The sequence below is a fragment of the Platichthys flesus genome, chromosome 7, assembly GCF_949316205.1.
Source record: "Platichthys flesus chromosome 7, fPlaFle2.1, whole genome shotgun sequence".
NCBI lineage: Eukaryota > Metazoa > Chordata > Actinopteri > Pleuronectiformes > Pleuronectidae > Platichthys > Platichthys flesus.
In genome coordinates this window covers 6,707,751-6,733,375 of record NC_084951.1, presented here as the reverse complement: position 1 = coordinate 6,733,375, position 25,625 = coordinate 6,707,751, and the positions used below count along the sequence as shown (strand labels likewise).

Here is a 25,625-nt window from a genome sequence, read left to right as displayed (position 1 = left end):
AGATGTAGCTGAGAGAGAGAGAGAGAGAGAGAGAGAGAGAGAGAGAGAGAGAGAGAGAGAGAGAGAGAGAGAGAGAGAGAGAGAGAGAGAGAGAGAGAGAGAGAGAGAGAGAGAGAGAGAGAGAGAGAGAGAGAGAGAGAGAGAGAGAGAGAGAGAGATGCACACATACACACATTGTAATAAACCAGCACAACAGGTCCAATTTCTAGGGAAGAAGTGGCGCCTGAGTAGAGCACGAAGGAGGCAGGACATGATGAATATGTTCCTTTGCGTTTCTTGTTTACAACAGCACATCGACACAGAATGTAGACTTTAAAATGTGTATTCTACGTGCTTGGCACCTCGTTTTAATTCTGAGATATTTGTATTGTTCCAGTTTTCGTTTTCCTCTCGTGTTAGAAACGTCATCCACTTTATTCTTTCAGGGGCTCACTTGCACCTTTTCCGTGTACGTAGCTGGAGTTGTTAAGAGGGGGCTGGCTCCAAAAGTTCTAAAAAGTGTTTGTAATACGTGGTCTTGGACATTTGCATACTCATCGAGAGCCCCTCCAGAAAATGTCGGCGACATTTCTGGACTTCTGTGCAAATCTGAGTGCAGCTACAGAGAAAAGAAGGCACAACAAAGACAGACGTTTACAGTGATTGTAGTTTTGCGAGGGATGTAGGTAACAGGTTTGCTCCATTGCCACATCTATTGAAACCACATTCTGCTCAGTGCAGCTCTCATGTGCACACGCTTAATGGAGAATTCATGAATCCAAACTCACTCTCTCTCCTTCTCTCTATCTCTCTCCCTCTCTCTTCCTGGGTTGAGGCTCATTAGTGGCGACAAGAGCACTGTTGACCCTTAGCCTTCCCCCATGTCCCTCCCCTCTATCTCCCTCTTTCTTCCATGGCTTTCTCTCCCCCGTCTCCTCTCCTTTCCCTTGATCTCACTTGCCCCACTCTTTCCCTCATCACCCAGTCATCATTCACCCAGCCAGAGTTTGGCAGTGGTCTACGTGTGTGTGTGTGTGTGTGTGTGTGTGTGTGTGTGTGTGTGTGTGTGATGCCAGGGGCAAGCCTGCATCTGTGTGCAGCAGAGTTCTTCAGCAAGGACAACACAGGGGACTCTGTCCTTGTCCAACCCCCTGGAAATAGAACAAATGTGTGTGTGTGTGTGTGATGATATGTACAGAACTGGGCATGAGCGATATGCATTAATAATAATAACACGGTCAGAGGTGCAGCAGGCCAACAGGGACAAACTATATGGAGCTTATAAAAGCACTAATAAAAGACTACAGCGGGTCACCTTATGTTAGAGACCCAGTAAAGGCTTCTGACTCAGATTTACAGCCAAGCCTGTACAATCATAGGTGAAGATACTAAATTTATAAAAATGCAATGAGATACAATCCACATCCAATCTAAAAAAAGAATCAGGTTTTTCAGGTATGAATGCACCTAATGTTTACATTGCTTTGATTTAGATCAGAGTCATCATATGACACAATTTACATGGGTTTTCTTCTCCTTCATCTGAGAAAGATAAGTTCATCAGAAATGGCCTTGGATGCACATCCTAATGTCTCACCTCTGTTGGACATACAGTACACAGGAGATCCAACAGTGCACCTGGATGGACCAATGTGAAATGCTTATTCAAAGTCATTCTAACTGCATCTGAATGAGATGTTTTCACACTCTAACTTACGCTTACACTCTATTGCTCAGGTAAATAATCTGGAATCCGTCTATGGCCAATTTTAGCACTACTCCAGTTCAGAGAGTGGTGGTCCAGCACTTGTTAGTGTTTAACTGTTAAAAAACACTCAAACAACCAGTATAGCTACAATAATCCATTAACAAGTCAAAACACATGTGTGTATGTACTGTATGTACTGCACCAGGACGTCCCTGCTCCCTCCCTCACAGAGATCAGATAAATGCCACAGCAGCTCAGCGTAACGAGGGCATGGTTGTTTGTCCCAATAATCGCTGGGGGTCATTTTCTCAGGAGCAACAGGAACACCAGCCACGACACGTTGGCTGCCACTGTCACAGGGGACCGACCCTGCGAGTGGTTATATCCACTGCCGGTGTCCTGGATTAACTGAGTGACAGCTCAGGACAGGAGACAAGCTTACAAATGTGTCAGGAAGAGACAGGGGCTTTTACACCTGCTTGACACGTGGGTGCATTAGGTACATCCATGGGGTTTCGGTCTCAAATACTTTGTGCATTTACACTTGCAACCAGATGACAGTGTATGAGGCACAGTGTTGTGTCTTTGGGGTCATCGTGTGGACCTGCGTTAAACATGTTTGAATAATTCTTACATTGGAAATATCAATATACGTATATAATGTGATATATGATCATGGATATCAATGTGAGCACATGGGGGTCAGATGTGTGTTTTTAAGGCTTTCCATTCATGTCTGTATCATTGATTATAATTTTTCCCGCGCCTCCTCATTGAGTCGCTGCAGAGGAGTGACAGAGCAGACTGTAGGAATTACATGTCTACAAGGCACAAAACAGCAAGCAGATGCCAAGTCTGCGTGAAGCCACATTTGTCTGCAGTGAAAACACGTCGACTGAACGCTCCACTGTGCCTCAATCTGAGCTGTTGACTCTATGGTAATGATGCAAGTCAGGCTAAACATAACAAACCATTAGCATCCTCAGCATGCCGGCGACGGCGGTGGGAAGATGGCGATCTCACTTCAGTGCGAGCATGACAAACACTGGGAATGCAGATGAGTTTACAAGAGTGAAGCGCCTGCTGTAAATAAATCCAGGCCCAACGATGGTACAGCAAGTCACTATTATAAACATTTGTTCTACTCGGGCTGTGTTTCTTCAGACCTTTGGTTTGGACAGCAGCCGTTTTTTTGTTGCAGCAGAACAATAGTGTTATAGATATTCTGTAGCAATGCTTTGACCCCTAGTCATGTATCTCAACCATCATGTGACCTGTGATCATCATCTCGATAAAGGGAGGAACGAAAGAGGGAAAGAAAGACGGTCTCAGACAGCTGCAGGCATGTGAAAGCAGGAAAAACAGACTAACCCTCTGGGAAGGACATGAGTTCCCACCAGAAAGGAAAAAACGACGAGGGAAACGTATTAATACAGAGCATTCAGGGGAAAGAGGGAGAACAAGGTTGGGCTAGGTGGTAGAAAAAGAAAGAGGGGGAAGTGAGTGAAAGAAATGGATAGATATCTGGTTCTGGTCTTTATCAGAGGAAACCAAGGGGGACTGTGGAAGGGATACAAGGCCAGGGTTCACACTGTCACAGAGGCATGGCCATCTCTTTCTGCACTCTATTCCCTCTTTCTCCCCCCTCTCTCTTTATTCCTGCATTTCTACCCCCCCCCCCTTCTCTCCTCTTCCTCATATCTGTCTCAATCTTCTCTGCATCACTCAAATCTCTTGCAAAACATTTCCAAAATTTAGAACATGTTTATGTAAATCATGCAAAAGCCAAAGCTGTGTGTGTGTTTGTTTGTGTGTGTGTGTGTGTGTGTGTGTCTCACTGCCTCCCTCACTCCCTTTGACTCACTTTGTGTCTTTGTTCATTCAAGTTTAACTTGCAGTTTTTTCTAGCTGCCTTTGAACGTCTGGTGAAAGGCAGACAATGTCCGCCACAGGCATTTTGGCAAAATTGACTTAAGCCTGCATAACACACAAATACAGACTCACAAACACACACACACGTATGTTCAAGCTCCGCACAATAACACAAATGAACATGCCAGCCTTCTCTTGTTCATTACAAGACAAAGTATCTCCATAAAGACTAATCAATCACACCACCCCTCCAAAACTGCAGAGCTGTCAAGGGAATGTGTGTGTTTGCATGTGTGTGTGTGTGTGTGTGCATGTGTGTGAATGTGTGTGTGTGCATGTGCACGATTACCTTCGCTGTGAATGTTTAGCTTAAGTTTACATGTTGCTGTTCGCATGTGTTTAATTTGGTCTATAAGTTTATTCCCTCTGAAGGTTTGTGTGATTATTCCTGAGTATATTTTCTTTTGGATGGTTGTCACTGCAGGTGTCAATTTGCACATTAATAAAATGTTAAATATGCAAAGAAAAAATTGGGACCTTTTTATGGTGATGTGGACAAGATGGTTTTATTGCCATGGGACAAAGAGGAATCCTGATGTGAAACATGTGGTTTCAACATCTGTCAAGCTTTTCCTCAGATGAATAGTCTTAAAATAGATCAGATCCTTGTTGTTCAAATTAATACATGAAACAAACAACCATCTTTCCACCATATTTTCTTCCTTCAATGGACCACCAGCTGCTTTATCTCAGTGAACCACCTGCCCCCTAAAACCATATCAGTGGGGAATGTGTGTGAAATCAGATTACATTTCACAGGTTTGTTTCATTTAGGCTACATTTTGATTGACACCTGACTAATGCGGATGTGCTATTTCTATCTCAATGTGTGTTCTTCTTAAATCTTCTGTCAGAGGTGGAACTGAAGTTGTGCTTTTTCTAGTCAGGAGTCTGTGTGTGTGTGTGTGTGTGTGTGCTTGCATGTGTGTGTCACATAGCATTGGTAATACAGATGCTGTCGATTATCTCTCATGCACATGTCAGAGACAGGGGATCCTCCTGATGCGTACATACCTATCACAGGCTTTTAATGACATGCCTATTACAGACCCCCCCCCCCCCCCCCCGAATACACACACACACACACGGTATGTTCGTAAATCAGACGTGACATATCAGCATATCTGGGTGTCTGTACGAGACACTTTGATTAGGGTATGCTAATCTGACCTATAATTTACTTCCTGTCATTTCTCTGTCATCTGCACCACGGCCCTGCTCCTACGTTCACCCTCCCCCCCTCCATGTTTCTTCCGGTTCCCTTTGATTTACTCCCCATATTGGCTCGTCTCTTATTAGAACCTACACTGCCAACGCTGTACACAAAGAAATCGATGTTTAAAACATTAACAAACAGCTGTTCATTCATTCGAGCCACGCTGAGATGCTAAATTGCTCGGGTTGACATCGTGTCCAATGAAATAATCAAAGGAGGAGTGTTCGGAGGAGAAAAGCTCCCATCACCGGAGACTTCGGCGCGTACCGGAGAGATTAGATCACTTTTCAAAAAATTCCTATAGGAGGGAGTTGAGGGAACTGAAGTCAATTTTCCTTACGACGCCCATCAATTTCACACCATTTCTCACTCATTCTGTAGCGGCTTGGCTTCGCTCCAGCTCCATAAAACGTCTACTAAGTGCTGAGGGGATGGAAAGCCTCCCCCTCATTTAAGAATTAATGTTATTTTAAAGAAAGGGATTTAAAAGGTGTTAATGCTTGAGTTAATGGCGTTCTCTCCTTCTATCCTCACCCCGCTCTGAACACCCCAGCCTCTGCAGATAGACGATAACTTCTGCGGCCAGGACTTCAACCAGCCTCTAGGGGGCACCACTGCCATCGAGGGGATCCCTCTTTACGTGGACAAGGAGGACGGCATGACCTCGGTGGCGGCCTATGACTACCGCGGACACACTGTGGCGTTCACAGGCACTCGCAGCGGGCACATGAAGAAGGTAGGTCTCCCGAAGTTTGTGTTTGTGTCTACACGCAGTTTGAAATCACTATGGTGGATGTGATGTGAAAACCTTGGAACACTTCTTCTGATGTCTCATGGCTGTGTGGCTGGGAAATCTCTTAAAACATCTAACCAAGTTTGGGTCAAAACCTTAATTTTTTTATAAATATATCACGGCTAGAGAGACAATGCTGTTTTGCAGACACAGTTTAATAGGATTTTCATCTGAGGTGACTCCAGTGTGTTATTTTGCAGTGTGTCTTTTCTGGATTTTGACACCGGATGCTGCTTATACATTTTGGATGGTGAGAGATATGAATAACAGTGAGTCAGTGAGACAGATAGATAATGTGTGTGTGTGTGTGTGTTTTCTTGTACTCTACATTGTGAGGACCAGATTGAGCATAGTCCTTGCAGAGTGATGAGAAATCCTCACTTTTTCAAAGGCTTGTTTAAGGGTTAAGACTTTGTTTGGGGGTTAGTGTCGGAGTTAGGTTAAGGTTAGGGTTACGGTTAGGCATTTAGTTGTAATGGTTAAGGTTAGGGCAACGGGCTTTGGAAAATGTTTATGTAATATTGTGATGTGTTTTCAAAAGTCTTTTGTTTTGGTGTTGATGACCAATACTTTGTCATCAAAAATATCATTGCATCAGCTGTAAAAGTGTGATGCAATGATATTATTGCGTGAACGTGTGTTTGTTCATACGGCTTCTGTGTGTGTGTGTGTGTGTGTGTGAGAGTGATTCTTTTGGGGATGTGTGGAGTGGAGCTCATGCTGCTTGACAATCTGGAGCTGTGTGCATTTTATCTTGCTGAGTGTTGTGTGGTGGTCCACTCCCAGGGTCTGTCAAGAGCCAGGGAGGGTTTCTGAGTTGCCTGTAGGTGGGAGTGAAGATGATTTCTTATTTGTCCTGTGAGTACCGTAGCCGATAAGAATCCCAGTAATGTGCATGAGTGTGTGTTTGTGTGTGTAAGAGTGTGTGTGTGTGTGTATGTGTGGTCTGTGCTTAGTGTTGCAAAGGGTGCGTCAAAATCTAGCAGTAAGCTGTAATAGCAGTAATTTCCCCTCATGTTCAGCATAGCACAGCATGGCGTCCCTTTGTGTGTGCCTGTGGGTTTACAGTAGGTGTGTGTGTGTGCACCTCGAGTACCCCTGTTGAGTGGACCGCATGGTGCGTGTGCCAATCAGCTACTCCTTCATCCGAGTTCCCACCGAGCCGCTGTGAGCGTGTTTCTTCTTCTGTTTTTTTCCACCTCTTTCCTCAGCAGCGACACGTTGGAGTGTGTCCGTGTTCCAGATACTCCAATAAACAATCACCTGAGGATAAGAATCATAATTTAATTAATACATACATAATTTAAAATAATGAAATAAAAAAGTTAGTTGCATATTTTAATGTCGTTGGCATTTAACTTTGAAAAGTTTCCAGAATGTGCTTTGAAGTCCACTATTTTTTGTAGGTGCTTGTGTCCTTTGTTTCAAAGAATCTGAATGTGTTTTCATTGTACGTTCTGTCACGCTCTATTAAACTAAACTAAAAGGCATCTACATTATTCAGCTTAGTTTGAATATGACCGCTCAGGATTTAGCTCTGTGTGTCTCTGCAGTCAGGGGAATGTGCTTTCTTACAAGCTATGATGATATGCTCAACACACACACCCGCACAGAGACACACACGCCTCCTCATAGCTTCCTCTCTCTGGCGTTTTGCTAAGTCGACTGAAACCTAGTCCCCTAGTCCTTGCGTCTGACCCCTGGACTGTCTGTATGTGTGTGTTTGTGCAGACGGATGATTTGTGGTTGTGTTGAGCGTGTGGGGTCAGCAGATCCCGGATGATATCCCGCTCATCGGAATCCCATTTCTTCCTGTGCTCAGGGATGAAGGAAGGTGAGCACGGAAGTGGAGGCTGCCGGTGTCCTCACACAGATCAATGCAGATGCTGCAGCAACATGCAGACGTCTGTGTGTGAGCAGGGAAATGGCGACACAGGGCGACAATTACTATAAATCAGCAGTGACTCACACTGTAGTTACTTAATGAGGCTTTTTTCATTTGTCTGTGCCTGGTAACTCTTTCCCCTAAACCGAGAGTTGATTAGTTTGGTTGTAAATTAAATTTTTTCTCTCCAACTGTATTAGAGAACAAGTGTTAAACGGCTGAACAAGATTAGTACAGAGTAGAACTCAGGACAGAGGAGGACAGGGGGGGGCAGAGTTAGGACGAAGAAAAAAGAGAGAAAAATGCGGAGGCAGACGGAGAGAGATGGTTCCGGGCTGTGTGGTTTTATTGCTTTTCATTGGGAGTTAAACCGTGCTCCTTGGCCTAATGAAATGTAGAGCTGCAGTGTATTGACGTCTACACAGGCGCCCCGCTCACACTCATTAGAATTCATACAATGTGAACGTTGCTAAATGCGTGTTCGCCTGCGCGGACATGTCTCGCCTGCTAGACTCCCTGTATCGATTGATCTATGAATATATAATCACTAGTGTAAATCTTAAACCTATCGACAGTCCATTGAGCAAGTGTTGGCGTCCATGTGCTTTGTGCGAGAGATGGAGCTGTGACGCGCACCAGCGTTAATCCATGCTGCTTGACGTCAACATAATCACAGTGAACACAGCATGGATGTCAAAAATCCCTCGAACATTTCCATCACTGTTGAGTTGGTTGAGTTTCTGAGTAGCATGTATTGTAGCTCTCCTTGTAGGCTGCTGCAGCTCTCGGAATGAAACCTTTCAACTTATCATTCTGTGTGTAAAGTCTTTTCAGGCTTTTTTATGTGGCGCAGTGGACGAAATCTGATAACAACCCTCTGTCAAAATAATGGCTCATTTTGGCCTTTGTTAATATACAGTTGTTATCAGAGAGAAATTAATAACAAAATACTGGCACTGCATACACAGTGATCTGTGTATCAGACGCAACAATAGAGGAACAATTAATCACTGAATTGATGAGCCCAATTTTATTATGAACTATTTAATATTAATGATAATAAATTAATCAATTCAGTTGTTTTTTTTTGCAAAAGGAATGTGCCGCTTTGATGAATTAAGAAATTATTCAACAGATTAGTTGATTATGAAAATAATAGTTAATTGCAACTGAAAGCTTCAACACAGCGCATGCTGTAGAATGGATGGGCAAAATGATATGTGGAATGGTGGACAAAAAAAATAAGAAAAATAAAAGAAGAAGTTACCTTGGACCTAAAATGTGCAATGCAAAACGTCGCCCAGGCAGCAAGGTTCCCCGATCCACTCGACCAATCATGCGTCAGTCTCAGGTGTCAATCCTGACATTTTATCTTGTTTTTTAAAATAACTGTTATAAACCAAAATGAATGAAAAAAATGCATAAAAAACCCTTCAACTATTGATGAGAATAATTAGTTTGACCTGTACTATGACTTCTCTACTAATATGGAGGAGGAGGTATATTTAAACTAGTGATTTATATGATTTGACCAAGACTGCAGCCCTCAGGGGGCAATTGAGACGGTTTGGCGAGAGTACAAGTTAATAGTTAAAATGCTATTGACAGTGCTTAAGGTGTAGACTGGTTGGTTGGGGTACTATTAGTACTGTGTGCTGCCTTGTGCTCCGTTTACCAGACCCATTCCTAAAAAAGAAAAAAAAAACTCCTCAGATCTCGGTAAAACCTGGAAATCCTTTAATTCCCGTCATGTCGTCGCCTCCTTTGTCTACCTGGGAGAACAAGGCGCTCCTGCCACATCAGGGGAGAAGAAAAAAAACTCCTCGACAGCCTGTGGTATTTCCAGGTTTCAGAAACAAAGACAGACGGAGAGAGAAAGAGGGAGAGCGAGATTTACTCAGAGCGGTAAGAAGGTGTGTGTGTGTGTTTGTGTGTCTGTGGCTGGGAAAGGGGGGGTGGTTTCATGTCATTTCATCATTTCCCTGCTAGCAGCAAATCCAATTACTTTACCCATCGTTTCAATCTTGGAAGATAGCCTGAGTGACAGGGTTGGAGTACAGCACTAGCGAGCTAACCGTGCCAACAGGTTGATTGACACGACGCTGGCACTTCACTGCCTCGAGACAAGGAGACGAGTGAGACTGGGGACACTCGGGGCTTCTCAGAGCTGCGGAGGTGAAACAGGAGTTCACCTGCCCCTGCCATCTCATTCGCCCCTCCCACTCCCGCTCAGATTATCCAACGCAAGATGTTCAACTTGTTTCACTCAGAGTTTGTCACAGACGTGACACGCGGTATATTTCCACATCCACCTACCCTAGCCCTAACCTTTACTGCTGTGTGTATTGTTTGATAATCTCCCACCATATGCTAACACTAAATAAAGGATACCTCACTGCCTGTCTAACATTAAGTATGTAGCCTGCAGCATAGAAATATTGCACTTTAGTATTGATACTTCACTACATTTAGCTTAAAGGAGCTCCACCAAAGGTAGATTTCCATCTAAATATCATTTGAATATCTGGTGGAAGCCCAGAGAGGTCAGGTTATCCAAGTTCCAAAATGAATTAGTCTAGTCAACTGTATGTAAAGTAGATGAACTTGCTCTATGTCAACTAGTCAAGCAGTAAAATGTTACATTCACATTCCAGTGTTACAACAGTGGTAGTGCATTATACAGTAGCTAGTGGTAGTATATAACATAATATATGATGTCAGTTGAAGTGTATATAATATGGTATATAGTGTCAGTGGTAGTGTATATTAAATAGTATATCGTGTAAGTGGTAGTTTAAACTATAGTATATAATGTCAGTGGTAGTATATAAAATGGTATAAAATGACAGTGGTATTGTTTAAAATATAGTAGCTACATAATTCCAGTTGTATCTTATGTTATATATACCAGTTAGGTCACTCGAAGTATAAATCACTGCATAGTTTCACTGTATATATCTGTATAGATATAGTATAAAATTTCAGTGGAGGTAGGCCTATACAATATGATGTTAGTTTTAGTGTATTTATAAAGGTACCACAAATATTTTACATTCTTTATTGAGACGTTTACTTCAGTGAATGAGGAAGTTCTTCTTCCATAAATGGGTGATTTTTTTTTCTTTGTATATCTCACTTTACTATTTTAACAGAATAACTGATAGAAGCCTGGAGAGACAGAACCATCCAGTATTTGACACAGAAAGCAATACATAGAGAAAAGTGAGTAAGACTGACCAGATTTCTTTAATGCCTGTGAATCAATTTGAGACTCCTCATATGAAGCTTAGGATTCATTGGAGGGGTTTTGCCCTTGGGTCGGGAACCACTTGTCGAAGCAGTGTATCAATCTCCTCAATTCCCAGGATCCAGCCAATGAGAGCACCTCAGATCTCCTCCTGGAGTTTACAGATGGTCGTGCGAGTATTGGCTCTGCAAGCTAAGCAGTATTACTTGCTGTCAGAATGATTAAGACTAATCAGGAAACATGGGATGGGGGCTAATTTAGCATGTGAATGCTAATTAGCAGTAGCATTTAGACTGGCAGATGATGATTGAAGCAGTGCATCGGCTGCTCAGCCTGGTTAAATGGCAAAAACACCAAGCTGGAGATGATTGATAATGTTGGGTCGGGCCGCTGTCTGTTTTGTGTGTGAGCGACTGAAGTGTCTCCTCTCTCCGATACAAACTCATAATGAGCAGATGAGCACAACACCTGCACACACTAATTCCATCTTTATCTCATTAACTAGAAGTTAGTGGAATAATGTCTTATCGGTTTCCTCAGAATACACAACAGGCTTTTCTGAGGCCTTGTGCGAGATTGGTGTCATTTATACCTGCATGGAGCTTCCTGCCAGAGGGACTCCCGCAGGCTCTGAGCACACAAACACACACACACACACACACACACACACACACACACACACACACACTGCTTAAATGTGTGATCTGAAAGTTAACAACGTCTTCATTTGCCACTATGCTATACAGCATCTATGTAATAATAGAAATCCATATTTCTGTTCAGTGTTTTTTGCAGGTGTGTATGGGCCTAAATATATGAATGTGTGAGAGAAGCTGTAGTGAGAGGCTGTTGAGGGAAGTCGACTGTGTAAATCATCCAGAGATAATATTTCTGCTGTGAACGTTGCTAGTGTTTGACTGAATTATCCTTCTGTTCTCTCTACGAGTGGCTCTCTGCACTCGCTCTTCCCTGGTCTTATAGTTCTTGTGTGTATCCCAACACTCTCTCACACTCACTTATATGTCACCTTCAGCTCTCTCTCTCTCCACCAGATGAGGAGCTGCAAATCTGGCTCCCCCGAGAACCTCCCGCCCTGTGTGTGTGTGTGTGCGTGTGTGCGTGTGTGTGTGTGTTGAACTGTCCTTCTCCCCTCTCCTTAATTCTCCATATCCCATCTCTCTCTCTCCATTAGTACATTAGTGTACGCCAGCCAGCTAAAAAATTGCTGTCGCTGTCAAACCATTTGTGAGAGAGAGAGAGAGAGAGAGAGACTGATGGACATATATAAAGTAAGACTTAAGGTGTTGTATATCAACATTTACAACAACTTAAGATGTATGTATTTTTTTTTATTCAACCAGAGAAAACTCTCATTTACATAAAACATTTTTTTAGAAGAGAGACATGAATGAGTTGGCAGCCAAACACTGCTACAATAAAAACAATACAAACAAATACAGCTGTTATACATCACATTACAATTCCTCAATATTTACCACCACTGAGAATGTCATATCCTTCTGTAGATTACTTCAGGAAGAGGGGACAGCTTATTTATGTTCTTTAAATAAGGAACCAGCCCAAGGAGAGTTTTATATATTAAAGCCAGCCAATGTAAAAGTATGCAGACATCATAAGCAGCATCATACAATGTACTGTGATGGACAAGATTTCCACAACCAGTAATACAATACAATTCTCACTGGTGCATTCATAAAAATCAGATCACAATAATTCAGTGAAGGTGAAAACAAGTTTTAAATACAGGTTTTATAGATGTGTTTGTCTGGAAGGTTGTTTAAGAAGAGATCAAGCTAATACATAGACCTTCATGGTTAATATTCATGCAGATTTAAGCCACCAGAGTAATGTATCACAATCAATTTATCTTAAGAAGAAGATGTATTGGCTTAAGAAATAGAAAATAAAATAAATAAATTCGAAAGAATCATAGCTTGGGTTCTAGTCTTGATGTTTAAAAACTCATTTTACACAACACTACTGCACTTAACACGGTGGCTGATGCTCAGAGAGTGAGTCATATACCAATCACCGTGTCCTTGAGCAAGACACGGAACCCCAGCTGTAGCTCACTGTCGTCCCTGTGTCACTGAGGGAAAGAGAGGCTAATTGTAAATCACTTAAAGTTTAAAGGCACATTATGAATGCAACCATTAGTCTTATACTGTTTGTTTGTCTTTCAAGTTTTAATCAACTGCTGCACTTGAAAAGTTACTGTAATCTTTTTAACTACTCTTCATCGGCCACTGCCACACAACGATAAACCATCGCTGGCTGCTGTGAGCTTTCACAACACTGTACATCAGATGAGAGTTTTAATGGAGCTTGGATGTTTTTTGACAGCTATGTCATATATGGTCCTTTAAAAATGCTTGAATGCTCCCCATCACTGATCGACGGGTAGGTTTTCAAGGGACCAAAATAGATCCAGAATATGTAAGCATGATGTTATACATATTATTTATAATATCATAATTTTTCCAACATCTTCATCTGAAGCAGCACTTCTTCCTTTCTTTGTTACTGTCAGAGTTATACCATGCAGAAAATGAATGCATCAGAGTGAACATGATTCAGTAAGGCTCTACGTCAGACTGACTTCCACACGTTAAAATGTCTCATTTGCATTTGAAGTCCCCAGCTGCTGCGTATTAAAGAATGACACAAACGGACAGTAGGACTTGAAAAAGCCTTGAAGCCTTCTTTTCAAAGTCAGCACAGTGTCAGGTGAGGATGGACCGATGCAGAAATAGTCCTTCTTTAGTGCCTGTGAATGTACAACAGCGGGCTCATGCCACCTCCGGGACAGAGGCTGACATGATACTGTGCTGCATCACTTTTTCACTGCTGCTAATGTGCCTTTGTGGTTGTGGGTTCAATTCCCAGGTGGGCTATAACTTCATACACTACCCCCTGTGTCCTTGAGCAGGGCATTATCTCAGCGGTCCCTCCGGAGGAATATGGCTTGGTGTTAATGGATGGATGACGTGCACAGGGAGCTAGATGGATATATTAGTGAGCTAATGAATCTTTGATAAGTAGGAAGGCTTTGTGTGTGTCGAGAGACAAAATAAAGATCACGGCTAAACCGGCCGACTGGGACAGGAATTTAGTTCTCATAAAAAAGTCTCTGACATTGGTGTCGCTGTCAAAGATGTACCGGAATGTACTCTTAAAGGGCTGCAGCAAATCCAAAAAAACACCAACGCCATTTTTTTTAATTTTATATTTAATAATTACTTAATAAGTAGACTTAATGCAGCTTTATGTTACATTTTACTGCTAGCAATCCCATACCTTTTAGTAAAACCAAGTTGGATTGAGAATTTAAATTTATTTGCAGCTACCTAGGAACATCCCGTGTCACTGTTTATCCCACGTTATTTTGACATATCATTGCTCTACATCCATGTTCTTGTCATGTTTAATAACTCAGAGCTGCTGATTCCTCCCAGATCTTTACATGTAAAGCTGGGAGGTTTGCCTTGTGGTTGTATTCACTGACAGGTATCAAAGTTGAATTAACTGATAATCAACCATGTAGCCAATACATGAGCAACATTTGCACTCATTTGTTGACATGTTTCCAACCATCCAATCAACCTAAGTTTGACATTCACTCAGCCTTTAGCTCTGTTTTGGTCTCCACGAAATTCTAAGGGAAATCGATGCAATATTTACTAGCTTTTTACCAACTTGGTCTTTGTGTTGATATGATTGAAGAATAGGGAGGATAAATAGTTTTTCTTTAAATGGAAGTGAGGTAGATGAGAATTGTAATATTGAGACTGTAAGACTCTTTTTAATGAAGACCTGCAGGTGCAGCAACACCTTTGCCTCATCCTTCATCCATAGATACAGCACAGATGGAAATGACATATACGCTGATGGTTATTAAAAAGGCCTCTATTGCATTAATAAGTTATAAATATTATTGTATAATATATTTCAGACTCTCCATGATCCACGGCCTCCACTGTGTACCAGGAAGGGCTTCCCCTTCTATGATGTAATCCACATCTGCCACAATAGGAATATTGAGCATTTTTTGATGACAAAATGAAAATGTGCAGTGAGTCAAACTCAGCTATCCCCACGTGGCCGTCACCAGCCCAAACACTGAGTGTGAGCATCCCACTGTTAGGACGTGCACCGCCACGAGTACAGACAAACAACAGACACGCACACATATGCAGAGGTTCAGCGACAGCCAGCGATGCAGTCAGACAGCTGTTGTGCTGATGACCGGTGTCAGGTGCCAGCGGCCTGATTCGAGCTGGCTAACCTCCCCACATCACAACATGTGTCTGCACAGATACAGGAGGTGATGGGCGGACATGTGTCTCCGAGTCTGGCGTGCATCTGGACAACAACCGGCGTGTTGGGGGTCGCTGTGTGTCTGGCAATGTTGGCGTGTGTGCATCTGTTTGTGTGTATGCAGGTCTGTCTGTAAATTGTACTACGATGTCGGTTCTAGGTAGAGATGTAGCTTACTGTTTGTGGTTGTGTGTGTGTGTGTGTGTGTGTGTGTGTGTGTGTGTGTACAATCTTCAGAATTAACCTCACGGGAAAGATTCTGCCTCAGTGTGGGTTTCTGTCTGATTGAAGAGTCATTTCAGTGTGATTGTGCATGTATCTGTTACGTCTATTTCACAACTTGGGAAATGCGTGTGCGTGCATGTGTGTGTGCACCTTTGATTAGAGGACACATGCAGGAAGGGATACAGACTGTGTGTGTGTGTGTGTTTAAAAGGATGGCACAGGGTATATTTTCCGTTTGTTTGTGTGCAAAGTGTGTGTATGGATCTCTGAGACACACTGAGCCTTAGATTATAGGTAATCTGACAGTGTGAGTGTGTGTGTATGAGCGAGGCAATCTTCATCAGTGTGTGCACTGTTTAGTGTAGGAGGAAGTGTGTGTGTACACATTACAGCAGCTGTGCTTTCTTCATGTAGAATGGGAGCTACCACTACACCCACACCAACACACACACACGCACACTGGTGCCACTGGTGCCAGTAGAGATTCTTTGTGTGTGTTTGCTGCAGCAGGGAAGAGAAAGGGGGCAGCTGCAGTGTAAAGCCTTCATCAACTGCTTCTCTAGACTGCCCCATCTGTCTGTCCATTAATACACTCACACCCACACACTAATGCATGCACATGGTCCTTCTGTTGTCTGAGCAGACACACATGGCGTGCTTCACACTTCACACCGGGCTCTGTCAGGACAATGATGTGTATCCTCTGAGGTCTTAAGTGAGTGTGTGTCTGACACCATGTAACGCCAATGGTGGCAAAATATTTCAGGTAAAATGATACATTATAGCAAATGGAAGGAATTGTTGTGTAAAGTTGACATGAACTGAATTTTCCCTAGAGCTTTACTCAAGGGATAAACATAGAAACATTCTAAAGATTTTATCTTATTTTCTGTTATAGCCACAGGATGTGACACATACCATATGTTTGTACACGTCAAACCATTCAGAAAATTGTCGGGCTGATATACAGTCAGCTCCAACCTGAGCATTATGTCTGTCGCAGCCCAGATCTTCAGGACTGATGTGGATGTGTTCTTGTGCTGCCATTAGCCAACAGTCTGAATTACGGAAACACATGAAATAAGTTACCCATTTCACCTGATACAGCAGCAAAGCAGTCAGAGCTGTGTATTCCACAAGTCACGATGGTCTGCTGCTCCACACCAGCCTCTTGGGTTGAAAGAAAATTGTGCATGAATATTATTTTTTTTGTCTTATCAATAGAAGGTTGTGGCAGAGCCTCTATTATCACATACTAATAACAACATTTTCATTAAAGAACCACTAGTCATAATATTGCAAATCTGACAATGTCAAGATAAAGAAGTATATTACCGGGGAAGTACAAACAACACATGTCCATCCATCATCAGACAATCAGAGAGAAACCTTCAAACATGATTACATGTTATGTGTCTGTTATGTGCACCTGACCTATGCACATCTACATGACCTGCATGTTAGGTCTTTATCAATTGAAGGAACTCCTCTTTGTCCCTGCATGTGTGTGTGTGTGTGTGTGTGTGTGTGTGTGTGTGTGTGTGTGTGCGTTGATGTTTACTGTCATGTTACTGAACCCGTAATGCTGTGAGGCTGACCTTGGTTTTCCAGTGTATGTTTTAGTGAAAGGCTGCTTGACTCTTAGACACAATGAGGTCCTGGCTCAACACCCGTATGTTTATGAGAGAGAGAGACACTGTGATTCAATGAGATGGAAAAATAAGAAGAGTAAGAGTGAGAGCGTTTTTCCTTGATGATGTATATGATTTGATTGGCCCTCTCTCCAGAAGCGTCCTGATTTCTGATTCGGACACTTTGGACATAGTGATTGCAGCGAGAACATCTAATGTCTCAAGTGGCCTCTGCAATCAAGGACAATGACCCTTCACGCCATGTACTCTCTCACACAAACACTCACACAAACACTCAGATATGCCTACTTACATAATGTTTAACAAGCAACAGCAGTTTTTTGTTTCCCTGCGTTTTGGCTGAATTTCTGCTCTCAAAGATTAGTTGTCTCGGTTGATTCAGTGGATCCAGGGAACAAAACAATGGATTTCTTGTTTTTCTCTCAAATCTTTTTACTTAAATTATTCTATCAATCCCCGACATCGATGTGACCGAGTGTTGATTTTTGAGTGAGAGTATGTGATGCTGTTGGGCTAAATACACAAATCAGCACTATTACACATCGCTGATATTTGGGCGCTTTTGTAATTTCCTGACAGCCAATGCTTCTCTCCTCTTTGTTAACTTTTTCGAACAAGCAGTTATCAACATAGTGAACCTTGCTTTGGGACAAACCACATCTACTTTTGATAGAACACTGTCGCGAGTCTTTCTCTGCGAGAGGAGCACCTCTCTCTTCGTGTCAGCGAGGCTGTGAACTGTGTGACAGACAGAAGCTGCTTTCAAACACACACATGCTGAAACCCTAAATGTCTTACATCAACCAGAAGAGCTGCATGTGCAAATCAAATGTTGAAGCAGACATTAATCAGACTTTACTCCCATAGCTCCCCAGTACAAAGTCCATGTAATGTCCATCTGAGCCGATGGGTGAATAGAGACACTCATTGTCTGAAGAATTCACAGTGAGTGAGTGGGTGAGTTGATGACGTTTCTATAATTTTTCCTGCCCCCCCCCCCCCTCTCCCAGACCAACTGGAATCTTAGGTGAAAACCTAATGGATGGTCTAAACATGCTGACACCGGGCAGAATATATATATGTCACAATGACATCATGAATATGTTAACTGGCGAATTGCGGTTCCACATCAATTTTCAACCATGGCTGTATTGTGCCCGTTGACCCTACACGGTCCACCCACACAGTCGGTTTCAACCCACTCTTTTTTACCATTCGTTTACTGAATCATACTCTGCCTTCCTATGATATAACTTGTCTGGTACAAAATCAATGAATTGATTGTCAGGGTGCCTGTTGGGCTGAGATTAGAAAATGTTCATTTTAAAAACTTGAGTTTGTTCATGAAGTAAAGAGATAAACTGCAAAAACAGACGAGATGAGCAAATAGTCGAACAAGAGAGAAAAGTACTTATACAGGTTGACATTGAGAGAATGGAGGGACGACAGAAACCCAACCAGTGCTGGTGTTCAACCATCTGCTGTGTGTGTGTGTGTGCACCTGTTCCATTGTATCTGGAGACACCGGAGAGAATGACTTAGATTACTAAGACTGATATCAAAGTCACACTCTAGGATACGCTCCAAGTGCTAGCCCTGCGAACTATCTCACACACACACACACACACACACTGCCACTCCCTGTGTTTCTGTAGCCTGTTGGTTAGCATACAAAGCATCCAGATGAAAGACAGGCGACCGACGTCATGTGTGTGCATATATTTTGTCTCTGTGCATGTGTGTTTGCAAATGTGTGTGTGCATGTGCGTGTGTGCATGCGCGTGGGTATCTTCTCTAATTGAAGTGTACGGTGACTTGGCAGGCTGCCTGATGTTGCGGAGTCATATGGAGGGACAATAGACAAAGAGAATGGCAGAGAAATGGAGACAGAATAAAGGAGAAGAGTAGAGGGGGGTAGAGGAGAATGGAAATGATCTGATGATGGAAAGAATTAGACCATAACAACAGGACTAATGCAGTTAGTCTGTCCCAGTGGATCATAATGCAGCAATATTACGTTTCTATCTACATTTCTTTCATTACGTATCAAGCTATATAAATGGAGTCATGTTTTTATATCTTTGAGCCTTTTTATTACAGCAACAATTCAAGGGGTGCGCGACATCGCCTCAATGTCACATGTTTAACGGGCTCTACACCAAATTGTGACACTTTGCAATAGTGCCATATATATTTTATTAGTCCCTGTTTTAAATCGACCAATAGATATCCATGCAGCTGTCACTGGATAACAGTTATACTGAAGAAGACTTGTACATATGATGATTAATTAATTTATGGATTCCCATTTTGAAACCTTAATTGTCTTGTATTGCTGAACGTATCAGCAGCTAAACTAGGATACTCTCTCAAAGCCCCTCCTCATGTTATTACCAGTCCATCTCTCCCTCCTGGGAGGCAACACCTCAGATCTTCTTAATATTCAAAGGCAGAAACATTCACATTGTGATCTGTTATCACTACTTTCTTCAAATAATTATTTATTCACATTTAAAGTGAGACATTTTGTTACTCCTCTTCTCTAGGCATTTTACGTTGATCTCCTCCACATCTGGTTTCTGTCTGTTTCTTGCCTCTCTCTCTTCATCTCTTTCTCTCGATTTCTTTTGCAGTAAAACAGGAATTGTATGCACACAGACAAGGAGCAAAAATGAGCAACTGTTGTTGAAGCAAAACAGCTTTGAACCAGAACCATCGGCTGATGAGCCAGAGTGGTGAGGTTAATCCGTCAGATTACAGCAGATTACAATGCCCCGGAGACGGCTGAATGGAAGATTATAGCGGAGAGATTATGGATAGAATAATGGTTGGAAGAGATAGAAGTTAAAGCATCTAGGATAGATAAAGGGATTGGTATTTGAACATGTTTGCTGATACGCACTTGTCCTCTTGTTGAAGCATTGGCTCAACTGTTCTTATCACAAATGAACGAGACATGAGCATGATCTGACCTGCTACTCTTTGTGTTATGGCTGATTAAATTCAACTCTATTTCAATTATTGGTTCTGTGCTGTGATGTTCTAGCAGGTGTATACATGTACCATATAATAGATGAGATAAATGATACACAATGTGTAACAATGCTGCTCTACATGTATGAGTTCACAATATAGTGTCAAGCTCCTCATTCATATAAATCCCCAAACTCATCCTTCTGGGAAGTTACTAAGCAGTAATGACAGTTACCAGTATATCATTATGTGCTAATTGCTTTTATCATTATTTATTTTAAAGTATAGTGAACAAACAAGTTCTCCATATCACGTTTTATAATCGGCTGTTGGGAGATATTCAGAAGATATTTCTTGCCAATCCACAGGTACAATGTGATTTTGTGGTGAGCAGGGCTGTATCAAATAACACGCACAGGTTGAGACTATAAGTAAAGGATAAAACATGACATTTTATGTAAGATGTTATTATATATAAGGGATGGAAATAGAGAAAGTGTGAACAGTACTTAAATCGGTGACGAATCCAAATAAAGTGACATAACACAAAACAAGTTATCTCATGAATACAAAAGGACCCATATGAACATTCTCTGATCTGACAGCGCTATGGGCAGGAACTCAATTTTAACCAATTGCTTTTACAAGAATATTTTCATTTGACTAATTTATGATTTGCTCCAACTGTTGTTAAGTTAAGTTTGGGTGCAAACATGACAAGTTAAAGCCAGCGGAAAAAGTGTTTTCAGTCTCATTCAAAGTGCAATCGTAGGTTGACCTTCTGCACCCTGACCCAGTGGTGTGACATTTAATCAATGAGCCAGTCAGGCCAGCGGTAATGGGACCATGAGACCTGTGGGACTTCTGACCATGTTAGCGGACCACAAGGCCTTGTGCGTCTGAGCACCACAACATATGAGTTCTTCCCCACCCTGTTAAGAAGGTTCCCCGATGAGCCCTCGGCCAATGCAGTGGAACAGTTTACTGTGGTAATAACTTCTCTACTATGGTCTGCCGGAGAAGCCTGAAGAAGAATTTTCTGATACTCTGGCATTTAATGCCCTTTTGAGGCTTAATGTACATGCAGAGGATAGAGCAGAGGCAGCCTTACATCTCAGTACTTATTAGTGCTAATTACAATAGTTTATGGTCAATTAAAACAATGGTAAAGTTAAATGATTTTTCTCAGGGGACCGCGGGGGTTTCTGCAGAGCCCCAGCGGTGTCCCTCGGGCCCAGATGCCCGATGCAGCCCAAATCAGCAACAGAAGATCGTATCAGTTTAGCCGGGAGTCTTCACAACTTCCACTGCCAGCATTATGTTTACTTATTATTTTCGAGTTTAATATGTTTTTTGAGCAATCACAATTTATTTTAAGAATATATGAGACCTTTCACGTATCCCTCAAACTTTTGCCTGAGAAATGCGGAGCTTCTCCCGTCTTGAGTTTCCTGAGAGCCAAGGAAACTGGTCCTGATCCGTTTGAACCATCAGCACAGGTGGCAGGTTCCCACATAGCAGGGGCAAAACGGTGTCTGAGGAGCGTGGTGCTGCCAAGTCATTTGAACCTACCGGCACAGGCAACCGTCTCAACCAGCGGTTCACAGGGTTTGTGTGAGAGCCAGCTGAAGGGCCGACGAGGATGGGGGACATCTCTGAATGGTGGATGACCTGGTGGTTTTGTGGGGTTCACTTCCAGTATTGACTTGAAACTGTCCGCCCTCATTTGATTAGATGACATGAAAGAGAGACGGTTGATTTTATGAAGGCATTGGCTCAGGAAGGTCCAACACACTTTGTAACACTGATTGGTGTTATGAGCCATGATCAACCAATAAATAAAGAATTTGGCAACGATTGTTTTAACAAAAAATTGTCTTTGTAATATGTCTCAATTTATCTGTAAAAATGGTTATTATTTATGTTCTGAAGAGGAGTTGCTAGCCTACGTACATCCCTGTATTTGATGGGGTTTCAGATATACAGTGCATATGCAGAGCAGTGTTGCTGACTGGAAAACACAGTGGAGAGGCTGCATCAGAAGAACAGACTGGGCACGAGTGGTAGAGGAGGGAGCGGAGACAGGCGCGAGAGAGAGAGAGGGGAGAGATTAGAGATGAGAGGGCTCTCCACATCCTCCTGCATCAGTCCAACCAGCCTGCACACCAGCCAAGAGTCTAGCTGTCTCCCTCTTTCTATGTCTTTCTCCCTCCCTCTCTCTCTCACTCTGCCAGATAGATGACAGCATGTGGAGTGAGGGATTAGAAAGGAGAGATGCAGGAGGACAGATGGAAAAAATGCAAAATGTGTGTGTGCGTGTGTGTGAACTGTTGGAGATGGTTTTGTTGCCTGTGTAAGCATTCATGGACGTGCATATCATATCTATGATCTATTATTTTGCTAATGGTTGTATCTGTATTTTTTTGGATTAAAGAACCCAAAATTGTTTATTTTTATATTTATATTATAATTTATATTAATGAGTAGTATGATTAGCTTTTCATTGAACAACTGTCACTTTTTCACATGAACTATCAGAGCTAAGTGAGCAAGTTGATCACCCCCTTGATGATCAATCTTTTACCCAGAATCCCCTGCCAGGTAATCCAATGAGAGCTGGTCTGAAAAAGAGCTTACTTTGTGGTAAAGGCCACTACTGAATATGCTTGTCTTTGCATATATACTGTACCTTATGTATTCGCTCTGCAGCCCTATTATGATTACAAATTGCTTAAGGATAGCCGACTTTATATTGAAAACCCCCTCCCCCCCTGCTCTGTAAGTCTTTTATTATCGGAGCCAGCAAAGCACAAGAACAGAGGACATGTTGCCTGGAATACTGGGTATCAAGCAGAATTGGAGCCCATGGGGGACATTGGGTGTGTTTGTATATACACACTATATATTGCCGTTGTTTTTTTTCCTCAACTTTATTGTTTATTTGGATTGAACCAGCAATCTGCAGCATTGCTCCCAGGTCAGCCATCTATCACTTGTTTACTTCTGTGAAGGAGAAAGAGAAAGGAGCAGTTTGAAACATTTAAGGATCGTCAGTCAGCCTGAGGCTGCGAGCCTGCAGGCCGAGTTCAAAAGGCAAAAAGCTTCACTTGTGGAGCTTGCGGGGAGCTGCGTACAGCGGGGTCAGAGGTCAACAGAGAGGAAGTTTAATAAAGAAAGAAAGGGAGGGCAAGAGGGGCGTTTGATTGATTGTTTCCTGTCTGGACCTCGAGTCTGCTCTCACCATTCTCTCATCATTTTCTACTGCCCAGCTGTGTCTCCAATGGTTGTTTATTAGGAAATATGTCTCTGCAGTGTGTAAAATATAAGAATTACGAAACAGCCTTAGTTGCAGGGAGAACAAACTGAGCAGATGAATGATTTAACTTTCAAACCAATATGTTTAATAACCTGAAACAGTCATAATACTTCGGATTAAATTATTCAAACCAGAAAGGACAAAACTGAACATGTCGTTTTTTTTCATGTGTGCGTCTGTGTATGCTGGTTTGTGTATTTGTGCATTTCGGGTCACGCTGTGTCCTCCTCTTTTTCCTTTTCTTTTTAATTTTCTCCTCCAGGGTAAAGCAGCTATTATACATGTTACACACACACACACACACACACACACACACACACACACACACACACACACACACACACACACACACACACACACACACACACAAAGTTTCCCACAGCGGCTCAGAGAAAGGAACAAAAAAGGCACAAGACAAAAAGATCAAATTATCAGCTACATTTAATTAACCACAAGTAGACAGACACAATAACAGAGCTGAATCCAGATTGTCTGTCCTCGAAAGAGAGAGAAAGAGAGAGAGAGAGAGAATTGAGTCGGACTGAGGCTCTCTCCATCCTCTCCTTCATTCCTTTGTAGCAGGGAGCGTTACTTTTTCTTTTTTCTTTTGAAGCCATTGCTGCAGAGTGAAGTGATGACAGCTTATCGGATTAGGGATCGCTGGATAATAAATACCCTTGTTTGATTTCTCCACCCATACTCCTTAAACATGATTACTGCTTACTGTTGCCACCAGCATCACATTATAGCACAGTGCGCGGCAGCACCGACATTTGCATAATGGTAATAAAGATGGAAAGAAGTGTTGTCTGCAGAGGGGATGGATGCTGAGCAATGCATTGAGCTGTCACTCCCCCTCCATCTCTCTCTTTCTTTATCATTTCTCTTCCTGTTCTGTCTTGACCTTGTTACCACTCGCTATGAAAACACATGGAGCTGCTGTCTCTGCCTGTGTAAGAGCTGCGCTGCCTGTGCTTGTATACAACCACCTCCAAAATGACTTGAACAATACCAAAAAAAAATGCTGAATAATTTACATTTTATTCTTACTTTTGATTTATAACCTTTGGCTGCAGCTATAGCACACATGTAGCCACAGGTGTGACTGTGCCATCTAAATCTGAAGCTGACACACAAATCTGCTCCGTCCATTAGTTAATGAAAAAAATGAACAGATGGACGGACAGACGTCCCTTCACTTGTAATGAAGCTTCAGAGTGGTCAGGGACAGATCCGGGTAAGTTTGCATCATCATTCAATCATTTAATTAAAATGCAAAGATGTCAAAATAAAGCTCTTTACATCGAGTAAGAGGAGGAACGGCTCCAGCATCTAGGGGACACTCGTTGCCGTCTTCTGGGCTGCTCCTCCCCCATTAGCCTCGGCTGACTCTATTGTATCCGTTATAGATAAATGGAAAAAAACTCTTTGGTTAACAAACTCTTTTTAAGTGTTTGTATGTCTGTGCTAACTTAATTGAGAATGTAATGTGGGTCGGAAGTCTAAGTTGACTGTGATACTTCAGTTTCAAGAATCTCTCAGTAAAACTTCCATTCTTATCAAATCAATAATCCCAGTGATAGTTCTGATTCCGTAGCTGTTGTATATGGATCAGGGTGCTCACAAAAGAGAAGGATTCAGACTGTATAAGATTTGATCACATGCTTAATCAACACATTCCACTTTGTATATCGTGCCATGGCTGGTGACGTGCATGTCTCTGTGTGTGTGCATGTGCACTGGTTTATCTCTGCTGTGCACCAGGCCAGTGTGAGGCCACATTGAGTAACAGAGGCCCTCAGCTAACCAGGCAGGTTCTCTTCTGCTCCACCACAGTGACACTGACCAGACGCCCAAACCATGTGTGTTACACGCATGTGTGGATCAGCAAATAAGTGTTATCAGGGTGTGAATGTATGTCTATAGGCTGCATATATGTGTGTGTGGGCACAGATGCACGTGTGTGCACATGCATGTATTGCCTCTTAATGAACTCGTGACCTCTCAGTGAACTTCACTCCATTCTCATTCACTGAGCATCACAGAGAGCCTGTTAGCGGCATTAGCTAATTAAAGCTGGGACGCTTGTTGGCCTCCCTCCCTACAGCTCTCGTGCACATGCATTGGTGTGCACGTGACGTCTCCCAGCACGGCTCTAAGGCAACTCTGTCTAGACATCACCATGATCGCTCTGCCTCTGCAGCAACAGAAAGGCATCTGTTGATGTTTGGTTCGGAACCAGTTGCTAGTGATGTTTAGCGATTGAGTTTTACAGTGTGTGAAGCCTAAAGTGTTCAGTTCTCTCTGCTTTCCAAGTTTGTTGAAAGACATTCAGAGCAAAATGATATCATTGAAAGTAAA

The 25,625-nt window shown here is 42.4% G+C and overlaps 1 protein-coding gene across 1 annotated transcript in view; it reads left to right on the top strand.

Moving 5' to 3' along the window:
* LOC133956924 (plexin-A1-like) overlaps positions 1-25,625 on the top strand; it is a 192,594-nt gene that overhangs the window by 53,837 nt on the left and 113,132 nt on the right. The window contains exon 3 of the mRNA XM_062392292.1: positions 5,389-5,571. Within this exon, the coding sequence (XP_062248276.1) occupies positions 5,389-5,571 (183 nt within the window). The remainder of the gene's footprint in view (positions 1-5,388; positions 5,572-25,625) is intronic.